At 47.1% G+C, this 12,075-nt stretch overlaps 2 protein-coding genes across 4 annotated transcripts in view; both read right to left on the bottom strand.

The window, feature by feature from the left end:
- The window catches only part of LOC123629054 (40S ribosomal protein S4, Y-like), a 30,638-nt gene extending 19,658 nt beyond the window's left edge, over positions 1-10,980 (bottom strand). Inside the window, exons 1-4 of one of the 2 annotated variants that reach the window (XM_045538990.1) lie at positions 10,883-10,980; positions 10,196-10,273; positions 7,393-7,573; positions 6,216-6,313 (exon numbers count right to left, since the gene is read on the bottom strand). In XM_045538990.1, coding sequence (XP_045394946.1) covers positions 6,216-6,313; positions 7,393-7,573; positions 10,196-10,273; positions 10,883-10,885 — 360 coding nt within the window. In that variant the 5' untranslated portion in view covers positions 10,886-10,980. The remainder of the gene's footprint in view (positions 1-6,215; positions 6,314-7,392; positions 7,574-10,195; positions 10,274-10,882) is intronic. The other variant, XM_045538991.1, reaches the window with a different exon arrangement.
- Positions 1-12,075, bottom strand: part of LOC123629050 (F-box-like/WD repeat-containing protein TBL1X) — a 1,209,717-nt gene that overhangs the window by 606,658 nt on the left and 590,984 nt on the right. The gene's annotated exons all lie outside the window — the stretch shown is intronic.

Genomic DNA, 12,075 nt, shown 5'->3' with positions numbered 1-12,075 from the left:
TAGAACCTTCTAGTGGTTGGGTGAGTACTCAGCTGCACTAGCCTCTGGTCCCCTATCACTGATAACAGGGCGTGATAAAAAGCCACAGATCAACTGGTCTGTCATTTGCTTCTCAGGGCCATATTTCTGATTGATAGCTCTTATCTTGCAACTCTAGGACAGCAGCTAGAAAGAGCCCCAGCAACAAATTTAACTGTACCACTGCCAAGAATACGATGCTTTTACCACCAGGTTAGGAAAAGCAGCTGTGCCTGGCCAACTAGGCGATTTTGGTATGCAATATACAATCCCCGCCCCACCCCCCAACTCATCCTTCAGTGGCATACACCCATTACCTACTTCCTATTTCTCCTTGTTAGCATGTAAGACGCTGGTGCCACACAAATAACATCTACCAGCAAGATCTGTTCAACATGCCTCACACCAAAGACATGCACCAGTCCAATGATTGTCCAAGCCCCATTATGCTCCAGAAGCAATCTTTAGGTGCTTCAAATGGCACACTAGGTAATCTCAAACACATATAAGCCATTTGTAGTTAACAATGCCCATCCTATGTTAACTCAGGTTCCCCACCGAGCATCACGGGTTAGAAGTGACAAAGTGGGTCTTTCACCCTTGTTGGGAGGAAAAAGCTTTCAGGAATTTAAATGTCACTGCAGACTCCACACTCCTTAAATCAAGCATGAACTCCTTTCAAGTCTCAAGGCAAAATCCGGGGTAAATGTGACAATAACAAGGACGCAGGGAGAGAGCTGGATGACAGAAAACCTCCTAAAAGAAGAGCACAACGAATGGACTCGAGGAGCCACTCTTTTTATCAGCTCCCCCATTTTCTCTACAGATACTTCAGTCTCGCCCCTATCTTCAGGCTCTCGGGACTGATTGAGGTTTGCCAGCTTGCCTCCTATCAGTGCTTTGGAACTTCACAAGAGGCAGAGAAAGAGGGATGTGCTAAAGCAAAGTAACCAGCACCTGAGCACTCTCTGACGCAAGAGAGCCCCAAGTTCAAATACTGTATTTGGAGGTGTGTGACATGGGAATAATTATCGCACACCCCTACACCAAATAGTTTTGATGTGAGGGCAGAATGAGAAAAATGAACGTTAAAGGAAGTTGCAAAGTATTAACAGTAAATGTCACCCAATACTGTTACAGTACTTCTGCTGCTACAGATCCAACACCATGCAAGGTGCTGTACACATGTGAGGCCATTAAACACAGCCCAACAACCCAGGCAGGCAAGAGAGAACACTCCCATTCTACACATGTGGAACTTAGTCCACACTAACTCAGCCAGTAAAGGTTGAGGGAGCACTGCAGCCCCCGCTCCATGCAAAAGTCCACGGCTGACACACCCATCCAGGTCTTCAGTGAGTGTTCAGTTTGTTTACCACCACCAGCTCACATCCCCCACCATTAAAAATACAAAATCTAGATCATTTCCAACGTACCCAGCCACTGCCTTAAGCACAGAAATGAAAGCTGCCTAGCTCCCTGATCTGAGCTGCCTACTGTACCAACCAACTGAAAACCTTCGAGAAAGTAACATACAGGGTCCTCTGCAAATGTAAAAATTGAAGGAATGCCCAGACACTGGGGGCAAACTATACTCTTAAAGCCAGAGGTACTCCAAGGGAAAATTTGGTGGACCGAGCCCTCTTCTTTCAAAAGGAAAAGGAAAACCATGCCCCTCTTTCCTGCTGCCCAGCCTGCGTATTCCCAACCCCAAATTAACTCCTCTGGGTCCAGATTTCTGGTTGGTGCTAAAGGACAACACATACAAAAAGGCCGCAGTGAGTAAAACTTTTGTTCTACTGGCTGCCATAGCAAGGTACAACAAGAGAGAAGTCTTTTGAGAGTTCACAGACTGCAAGGTGAATCCGGATGGGACATGGAGGGAGTGAATGGTGGCAGAAAGGGAGCAAAGCCGGCAAAGTGCAAACCCAGGTGACTTTGGGAATCGTCCTGCCAGCAGGACATCTAAGTAGCCGGCCATAATCAGGTGTAATGAGATAGTGGAGATGCCATTTAGCGCATTCCTTGCAACCTGGCATGCAAATCCTTGTAAAAGAAGAAAGATCCAACATACAACCAAATTCAGCATGCAGGACTGAACAGAAATTATTCAAGGTATGGTGCTACAGCAGGCAAAATACTTAAGTCGGATGAGGCAGAAAGAAAATATGGGCACAGACACAGACTGACCAGGCTGCTGAAAGAGGCCTGTGGAGTTCACCGGGCAGCCAAGCCTAAATGCCTAAGGTGGCGAATGGTACGCACACCAAAGGCAGAGAGGTTTACTAACCTGTGCAAGGTCAGGGTCAACACATGCAAATGAGGGTATGATATAATTATCAAAGCCCATCCTTCTTACACTTTGCCCTTTTCCTGGAAGTGGGAAACTATCAAGCTACCGTCTATAAGCCCTCAGAGCACTGGGCCGAGAATCCAGGTTTGCTCAAAACGAAGGCAAATAAAGTCCTACAGCCAGTGAGGAGTAAGCAGACAGAGAGAGACCACACTTTTTCTGTGGCCTGGAGGCTCTGGGACCAAACCAAAAACAGGAATCAGCACCATACAGCCTAAATTCAGCAACCACTGGGGCCAGACTTGAAAATAATCTGTCCACTGCCCTCTCCCATCCCCAATTAGCAGAAAAGCCGTTTACACTTCACTTTGAAAAGGTCATTACACAATCATCAGTACTTCTGCCTCCCTTTGCATTCTGTCTTCCACAGTGATGAACACTCACTAATGCAGTTTTATTCTGACAAACTTAGTGCTCCAAGTGGGCATCCCTCTGTCCCTCCAGCTGTACTCCATGCTAAATTTAAGACATCCTGTGTCCTGTGTGACCAAAAAGAACTCTTAAATGCCTGGCCCTGTTCTAAAATGGCTCTGCACACAGTTACTGAGATCCCTCTTACAATCACTGCCCTTATTCATAATAAAATCCAACCCACTTTACCTCTGCCCTTTGAACTTCAGGATGCAAGGTCTTTTTGCCCCCAGGGCGCATTCCATCACTCAACTGTACTGCACATTTTCTCCACGTCGATATCCTGAACCTACGTGGGTGACTCTACAATGTCTCCAGTGAAAGCTACTCCTGCCCTCTTTCCTCCCTGGCCCATCAGCTCCAGATATACCAGGCTCGACAGGTCCAAGCAGGCTCCCCTTACAGGCCATGAACTTACAGGATCTCTGTTCACGCCTCAAATCCTACCTGCTGCCCTCCAAGCCTTCCATGCACCAGGATCACAGTGTACTCTCTCAGCTTGAGGGAGTCATGTTGGCTAGCAGGTGCTGCTAAGCGACACCAACTAAACATGCAAAAAAAATCTTTCTCCTGTGTCCTTCACAGGTTCTCTCGATAACCAACCACCTGTGCGCGGACAGGGACGGCACCAACTCTCCATTTCTCCACTCTCTCCAGCATCAGACGTGAAACCTTGGGCTCAGCGGTCATTCGCCTTTAACTGCGCAAAAGTCACCATTATTTACTGTACACGAAACACCCTCTGGATAAGGTATCACCTCTCTGCTTCAAGACACTTCCAGCTCCAAATGGCCTCCCTCTATCCTGGGAGAGAAGGTCCAACTCTGGAACCATTCACCCAAGCTCCACAATACATGTTAGTCCTTGAAACATCCACAAACATCTTTTCTGAAACTTAACTTCAGCTACCTGTCACCTCCACCTGTCTCTTCCCCCTCCTTGCCCACCACAAAGCTCTCTCTACACTCACGGTCTCGATTACCTCCCTTTGCACCAGGCTCCAATTCTCTACGACAAATGGGTAAACATAGACCCTCTTCTCAAAAGAAACTGCCCGTTTCCTATCTTCTTTTGGAAAAACCACCACCTTCACTATGTTCAGTCTTCTTGACGGTCAAGAACAGTAACCCACAAACACTTGCACGTCTTTCCATTTAGTTACTCTCTGATGTTGCCTTTTTTTATTGACTTAAGCAGTATTTTGTGCTTTTCCACAAACAGAACCTGCACCACCTAGCTCCACCTTGTTCATAAACCCTATATAGTATTAAATCCCCCTCTCCACATACACACCCATTGCCAAACACAAACTGCCCAGCGTCAGTGAGGACTCTGTGCCAACTATCCACACACTGCCTCTACTGTGACCCCTTTTCAAGCAGTGTTCCAGCCCTCTATTTCAATCACCACCTACATCTTTCTAACTGCCTATCATCCCCCTGAAAAATTCCAACCAACACAAGCTGCACCCAAAACTTTAAGGTATGGTCTTCTGGCTACTCTCAGGCACCCCGGTAGTTTCACCGATATCTGTAACTACCATCTCTTTACCCTACTACCAAATACTCAACCACACTCTGCTTCCACCTACCATAGCAAAATTCTCTTCCTTTCTGTTTTGTATTCAAATCCAACCCCCCTTGTCTTCTCTGCCAACTCCCAGCTTGATGCTTGTGTTCCTCCACCTCACTCCTTCCCAGTGGGAGTGGGCTCATGCAGGCCATCATGGGCTCACCCAAAATTTACCCTTTTCTCCCATCCACTGTACCTGCAATCATAGAAAAGACCTGATCTCCTATTCTCAGATACAATGACTTCCACTTCATTGGTCTTCAATTAATAGCCAGTTGTTAAAGGGGAAAACTATGTTTTAAATCCCTCAGGCTTGGTTTTCCCGAGACCTGCCTTTTCTAGTTTTCATTTTTTTCGGGGTGGGGCAGACCAGCGGGCAGGGTCATTTGCATGTTCTGTCTCCACTAACCTGTGCTACCTGGTGAACTGCTAATCTGTGTGAAAAAGCTCCCTAGTGTGGCCCTGACACCTCAAGAGCCTACCACTGTCTACTCTCCAGTCTCTGTGCCAGAGACCATATAGAGTAGTGATAGGGAATGCTCCTTTGCCATCTTCCCAAAGATAAACAGACAAGCTCAACTCAACCATCACTTCCCCAAATCTCTGAGCTCGGGCACACGGATAAGATCTCAAATGCAGGGTGGTCACGTGGCACTTCTGCTACTACTGGATACTCCTGTGGACACAGGCTTTTACACAGTGGCTGGCCAACTCAGTAGAGCCAAATGCCAACACCCCAGTAACTCCTTCTCCCACTCCATCTCTCCCCATTTAGAAATTCCCAGGGACTAGCAATCTGTGTTGTCTTTTGAGATCCAAAATCTTTTGTGAAAGCAGAGACCGGTCAACAGACTTGAGGTTCCTGTTGTGCCTTTTAGCTTTCAGGCACAAGGGGCCCCATCACCTGGATGGCAGGCCCTACCACTGAAACAGAGTGCCTCCTTGTGGCACAACAACAGAATGGACCCCGCTTCAAGGGAGGCTAAAACCAACCAAACCAACCCATTTTGAGAATACTTGCAAACTCCTGTAAGGACTCCAATGTGTTTCCCCAAAACAAACGGAGCTAGAGAAAAAGGCAAGGCAAGCCAGTTAAATAAAGTGGGAACATATCAAAATTGACCCGCAGAAGGCATACCATATTTAGAAGGCATTTGGTGTTTGGGTTATAAGTCACCCCAAGTCCCTCAATACAGACAGAGAGGAATGGATGACCCAGAGGTAGTCCTGGTTTCCAAAGAGGTGGTGCCCACGCAGAAAAGAAACTCCCTTGAAAGCGTCCTCCTGAACAAAGTCTCCTCAAAAGGCATTGACTTTGGCTGTTAAGTTTTGGGAGGGCAGAACGGGTCTGGGGGCCTGAGGTAAAAGGTAGGAAGTCAGGGAATCTGCTATGTCTAGTAAGTGCAAGGCAGCACTACTAACCCACTCACTGAAGCCCTAAAATAATCCGGAAAGAAAGCACATTACCACCACTTATAGACAAAACAGAAGCCCAAGAAAGCCTCTGTACTTTTGCCTGAGGACACATAATTAACATGAAGCGGTAGAGTCAGGATTTTTACCAAGGCCCTTGCGATTCCAATTATCACACAGCCTTTTCCTATATACAGAAACATCTTGTCTCTCAGAGAAGGATTTACTACTGCAGTGGTACTGCCACCAAAACAGCCTCTGTTACTGGAAGATTCATTATCTTGCATCAGTTTTGGTAGACCTACATGCCTGGATTAAACAACCATACCAACGAGCAGAGGCAGCAAACAGTCCTGGAATCTGGCCTATACGCCCTCTGAAAACCTCACTAACAGATTTGTCCAACTGGAAATTACCAAGTCCACTTAACTTGACGTGCCCAACTTACCCCTGCCTCTTCTGCTGTGATGCGGTGAACAGCAAAGCGGCCCTTGGTGTCATAGACCAGGCGGAAATGTTCATCTGTTTTCTCGATGCTGATGACATCTGATCACAAACAGGTATGACAGATACTATTAATGCAAAGATGCTTTTGTCTAGACAGTAGAAGCACACTATGCCACGGTGAACACCAGAACAAGAGAACGTGTTTTACTACAACAAGAAGTCCCAGTACTTAATGGGTGTATTTGGCTGGATCCCGGAGAAGCCTGGTTTAGGACTCCATGATCTCTTTAGCCTCCACACCCCTAATAAAGCAAGCACCCCCAGTGTTTCTGGACAAAAGTAGGCTAAAAAGCTGTTTGAAAAGTATTGAACCTGTCACTACAGAAAGACAGGGTGAATAAAGCACTAGGTCAGAATATCTCACTGGCCCTTTCTATATTTCTCTCAGCTCACCTTCTCCCCTGGGGGCTGTGAACCTTCTCTCCCTCCTCCACCCTCCCACCAAGCTCCAACGGCTTCTTTGGAGATCTGGGCATAGTTAGGTCACACCACCAGACAAAGTGAGAAGACACAGCTACAATCCCGTTCACTGACAAAGATCCTCTCCCTGACTAGACTCTGGCCAGGCTCCTCTGAGCCCTCTTTTCGGCTAAACTTCAGCCCTGGCCTACAAGTACTTGAACAAACATAGCTTCTAACAGCTCAAGAGGACCCTATCTACACCTTCCCCACTCCCCTTCAAGTGCTTGCCTATGGAGAAGCCCAGGGCTGCCAAAAGGATTTCCTGTTTGTTCCAGCCAGCATCTGGGGACAGGGCCTCTGTCTCCCAGGCTGTGGGAAGGTAGGAGCCCAACTTTGGTAACTGCCAGGTAGCAGCTACAGCTGCATTGGCTGCACAGCAGATAGCCTAGCTGCATCTACAGTAACCAACCATTTGCAATTTTTCACTTGCGACCCACTCCCTCATTTGCTCTCTAAAGGTCAGTTCAGGCTAGACTCTCTACCCTATTGCACATGACAACACTGCCCATGACAGTACCGTGACCGATGAAAACCTGTCCTTACCCCTTTAGCTTTGTGCCTGGGGTTTTGTTTATCTTTCACATCAAGTGAACCCCATGCCTTGCCTTCTCTCAACTCATTCCTTCTTCAACATAAAGAAGTAACTCTTTCTTTACCCATGAATCCAGCGGGGTATGTGATGTCTGTCCGAACCCTGCCGTCAATTCTTATGAAGCGCTGCATACATATCTTCTTTACCTCATCTCCAGTCAATGCATACTTGAGTCTATTCCTGAGGAAGATGACGAGTGGGAGACATTCCCTGAGCTTGTGGGGACCTGTCGATGGACGAGGTGCCTGTAAAAAGATAAGGGCAGGCAACTCGATCTCTCAAGATCCACACCTTATACCCAGATTTAGCAGGCATTGTGCTTTATTTCAGCTAAGTTAAGCTGCACTTAACTTTTTGTGGGGAAGAAGAATGCAAGAGGGCAATTATTTCATCAATTTAGAGAGGTAGTCTTGTCAGGAAGATAGGCCTTCAACTATGGAAATTCCGCTTTGTACCCTCTCTCCCCCTACAATCCAGCCTCATAACTCACCTCCCCATTGAGTTGCATCCCAAGCACCACCACCACCAGTGCTGCCTCCCCAACACTGTGAGGCTGCCTTCAACCCACCACCACATCTCATGTATCTTGGTTGTGGGTTATGCTATATCCACAGACTGAGAAGACATATTTTAGTACTCACTCTCCCATCATTCCAGTCTTCAGAGTTCCACACAAGACATGTTGCTGGACCACTCTAGCAACATCCACTCTACGCTTCTTTCTTCCTTTCCTGACTCTCGGCCAGCTCAAGAACCCTCGAACTCACCGTGCAACCAACTAACCCTACACTTTCACAGTCTCTGTGTTATTTATAATGTCCTTTGGCTATTTGTTTCCAGTACATATAAAAGCCATAGCTGCTCAAGCTCTGGAAATGCCACTGTCTTGAATTTTACTCTCCAATTGCCTCTTCAGCTCCAGATCATACAGGAATCCTTTCTCATGGTGGCTGCTCTCAAAGTTGCTTCCACAGAGCACCTCTGCAGCTTTTTCCCCTCTGAAAAAGACTCCCGATCATTAACCACACTTCCATGATCGCCATGGGAGAAAGCAGTGAAGCCGACAAGACTGAATACTAGGTTTGCAGCAAGTATTCTGAAAATGAGTGCCTTGCCCCATCCATTTAACAACTTAGGAAAGAGTGGCCCACCCAGAGAGGTCACCTACGATGTGGCCACAGCAGAGGTAGCATGGGAAGCAGAAACTGACAGGGACAGGCTGCAAACCCAGAACTCCAGACAGTAAGCCCTCCAGCCTCTCTCTGAAAGCCCAGGACAAGGAACACAGATTCCTCCTACCCGAGTTGAAGGTTTGCCAAGAATAGGCCAAATAATTCAAACAAGTTAGTTATCAAGTGCCTCCTATGTGGACCCTCAAAGCCGGATATTTACTCTCACAAACACCTCACGTTTACTCCTGCTCAGAACACCCTCGGTACTTTAAGCACCTTGTTTTCTGACAAAGTTTCTCCTTCTTTACACTGGTCTCCTCTCTGTCTCAGAAAGCCAAGCCTTTCTTATGGCTTCAGGCACTCTCCCAGTCTCACCACACCACCAAAGTTAAACTATGCCAGGTCCCCATCTTGTCAGACCCTTGCCTCCAGTGAAAGGCCTAATGACGCAGGTAGGATTCCTGGAGTAACGTGCCCAGAGGCACGTTGTCCTCATCTTCAAATTCTGCCCAGTCCTCAAGGTTCAGTTCAAGTGGCTCCGGGATTCCTCACCCTCGCCCTCACCCCAACTCATGCCCTTTTCATAGACTCTTGTAGCCTTCAGTGTCAAACCAGTAACACGGGCTCAACTGTAAAAAGCGGCTATTACTTTACCCTTTAAAACAAGCAGGTTAGAATTAAATAAGCTTAATTATTTACAATGACTTAAGGCACTGTCATTTGACTCTTTTCGTACATGGAATTCGGCACCCTCACTGACCCCCTGGCTCTGGGCCCAGGAAGAGTCCACTGTAAAGTGGGGAGTTCAAAAAGCACATATAAAAGTCTCAGCTGCTCAAGCTCTGGAAATGCCACTGTCTTGAACTTTACTCTCCAATTGCCTCTTCAGCTCCAGATCACACAGGAAATCTTTTCTCATGGTGGCTGCTCTCAAAGTTGTTTCCACAGAGCACCTCTGCAGCTTTTTTCCCTCTCAAAAAGACACCACCAGGATGTGTCATCCTGGCCTCCTTTTGCTGGTGTTTTGAACCCTGCATCTATATGAGAATGCAAACGTTAAGGGATTCAGGAGGGACTGGTTGTGTGACACAATCTCCCTCACCATAGCAGCCAGATAGATCTTTTGACAATGCTAACCCCCAAACATCTCCAATGGTGCATTCCCTTACCTCTTTCTCATCTCTAAAAAGAGGCTGTCCCATTTCCCCCTCTTTAAAACTGCAATCACTCCAAGCCCCAGGCCCTTCCCCCTGCCCTGCTTTTTCCTCCCTGGCCCTTACTGCCAGGTGGACATACTGTCCACTACTCTCTCCCCGCAGCAGGATATAAGCTTCAACTGGCGGGGTGGGGCCGGGGCAGGGAGGGTTTTCACTGTCATTGTCTTTCAGAACCATTCTGTACCGGGGACATATCCCCAACGGTGTCTACCACAGGCCTCGCGTTACTAAACGATGGAATGCCCTGGTTCTCAGAGAAGTTGTGGCTCAGACAACAGTGTTCAAAGTTGAGGGTGGAAGAGGCACAGAGGGCAGTCTGACCCACAGTTTCTCAAGAGGATGTCCTTTATGAAAGAGTGCAAGCACAAGTTATGTGCAAGTCTTTATGAATAAGCAAACATCGCCCCTACGAAACAGCAAGCAGTGGTAGGTCTGTAACATTTACTAATGACCAAGAAGCAAACAAAGTAATACTCACGAACACACCCGTTAGTTTGTCCAGCATCCAATGCCTCGGTGCTGTAACACGCTTCAAGTGCTTCTTGGGGCCCCGGGCCTGGAAAGAACACCAAGCTTTCATGGAAAGTCTACTCTGCAGACATGAATATGCACCGTAACCTTCAGTTGGCAGCAACTGCTAACGGGTGATACATCACTCCGAGGAGAAAGGGTCGTTCCAGCTATTTAGTCGTGCCCAACCATGAGCAAATATTACCTCCTGCCAGAGGAGACAGGACCTCCCAGCACAACCGAGACCCCGCAGGACTCACCAACCTTCGAAAACCTCGGCGGGACCCATTAGCGTCCGTCGGGAGAGCGTATGCTCTCCGAACAAATCTAAGACCACGTGAACGTGCAATCCGAGCAAAAGCCAGCACACGGCGGCGTAGCCACAACGGACTCACGCGTCAACCCCGCCGGTCCCAGGACATACGTACTAGAGAGCTAATAGCCAGCGTGGGAGAAAACGAGCGCCAGCTCACAGGTCAGAGGCGCACTCTTCTACGACCTCAGCTCTCTTAATCCAGTTTCATGAAACAGCACAACCAGCATTCCCACCCGCTAAGTATGGACGCCCGAAAAGGGAAAGAGCGAAGAGGTGGAACAGCGCTGTTTCCAAGGAGGGAAGCAGATAAAACCGGGAGGCGGAAAGCAGACGTCTTACCATGGCGAAACGCTGCGCAGGAACAAAACCTCTTCTCTTCCGGTGCAACGTAACCTTCGGTCCTGACTCGCAGGAAGTCAGGTGAGCGAGAATTTCAGTTCCGGCCTTCGACCTCTGCAACGTTAAGAAAAAGAAATTTTGCTTATTAGAGTTTGAAGCCCGGAAGTGAAATTTCTGGAGATGTCAGTTTCTCATACTAATTCACAAGTGTCGGTTATGGTTGGGGGGCTCTTTGTTGTGTTTCCTTCCCTTTGGGTCTGCTGAGTTCGGTGAACGCAGTTTACACCCTTAAAATTATCTTTCCCCGCCCCTGGAAATACCTCAGGAGCAGGATTTAGAAACGAGAACCTTTTCTGTTGCTTTTTTCTTCTTCTCTCCTCCCTTCTTCTCCCCTCCCCTCCCCTCCCTCCCTTCCTTTCTTTTTATTTTTTTCTTTTTCTTTTTCTTTTTTAACTAAATCGATTTTACAGAACAGCCTGTACGATCCATGGTAACTGTGACTTGTGATTGCAGAATCATGATTTATTTTGAAGACAAATCATTCCTTATTCTGGATTGGGTCGGGTGATGGTTGCACAGCTTTGTGAATGTGGAAAACCTCCCAAATGATGCGCTGTAAGAGGGTGGATTAGGGAATGTTAAGTAAGTGATACCACAGAGGTGTGTGTGTAACAGCTTTATTGCAGTTCCGTTCATCAGAAAACCAGCCACACGAGCAAAGCTGCATGCATGTCCTTAAGGTGAACAATTTGATGAGTTTGGACGTTTGTGTACAGCCATGATTCCATCACCACAATTAAGATGAACACATCCATCACCTCCAAAACTTCCCTTGTGTACCTTTAGAGTTTTTCAATGTAATCTATGACATTTTTTTTTATAAAGCTCTGATAAGAACATTTAACAGACCTATATCCTCTTTACTTTTTTCCTTTTTCTTTTTTACACGAAGTTTGTCACATTTCCTCACACCTTGATCATTTTGGAGTCCTTAATACTTTTTTGTTAAAAAATGGCACAATAGCGCCTCAAGTTTTTAAAAAGCATTCATTTCCTGCCTGCTGTGGGCTGCGGGGAATGTGCCAGGTTTCAAGGAGGATTGAATAAATCATCTAGACTCTTCACAGTGTTTGCACAGTAGTAGGATTCAGCTTTTCCATTCAGGGCTTCTGAGATGAGGCCTAGGCCCTTTT

The sequence above is a fragment of the Lemur catta genome, chromosome Y, assembly GCF_020740605.2.
Source record: "Lemur catta isolate mLemCat1 chromosome Y, mLemCat1.pri, whole genome shotgun sequence".
In the NCBI taxonomy this organism is placed as follows: Eukaryota; Metazoa; Chordata; class Mammalia; order Primates; family Lemuridae; genus Lemur; species Lemur catta.
The sequence above is the reverse complement of the archived record's forward strand: the minus strand, read 5'-3'. Positions and strand labels throughout refer to the sequence as shown.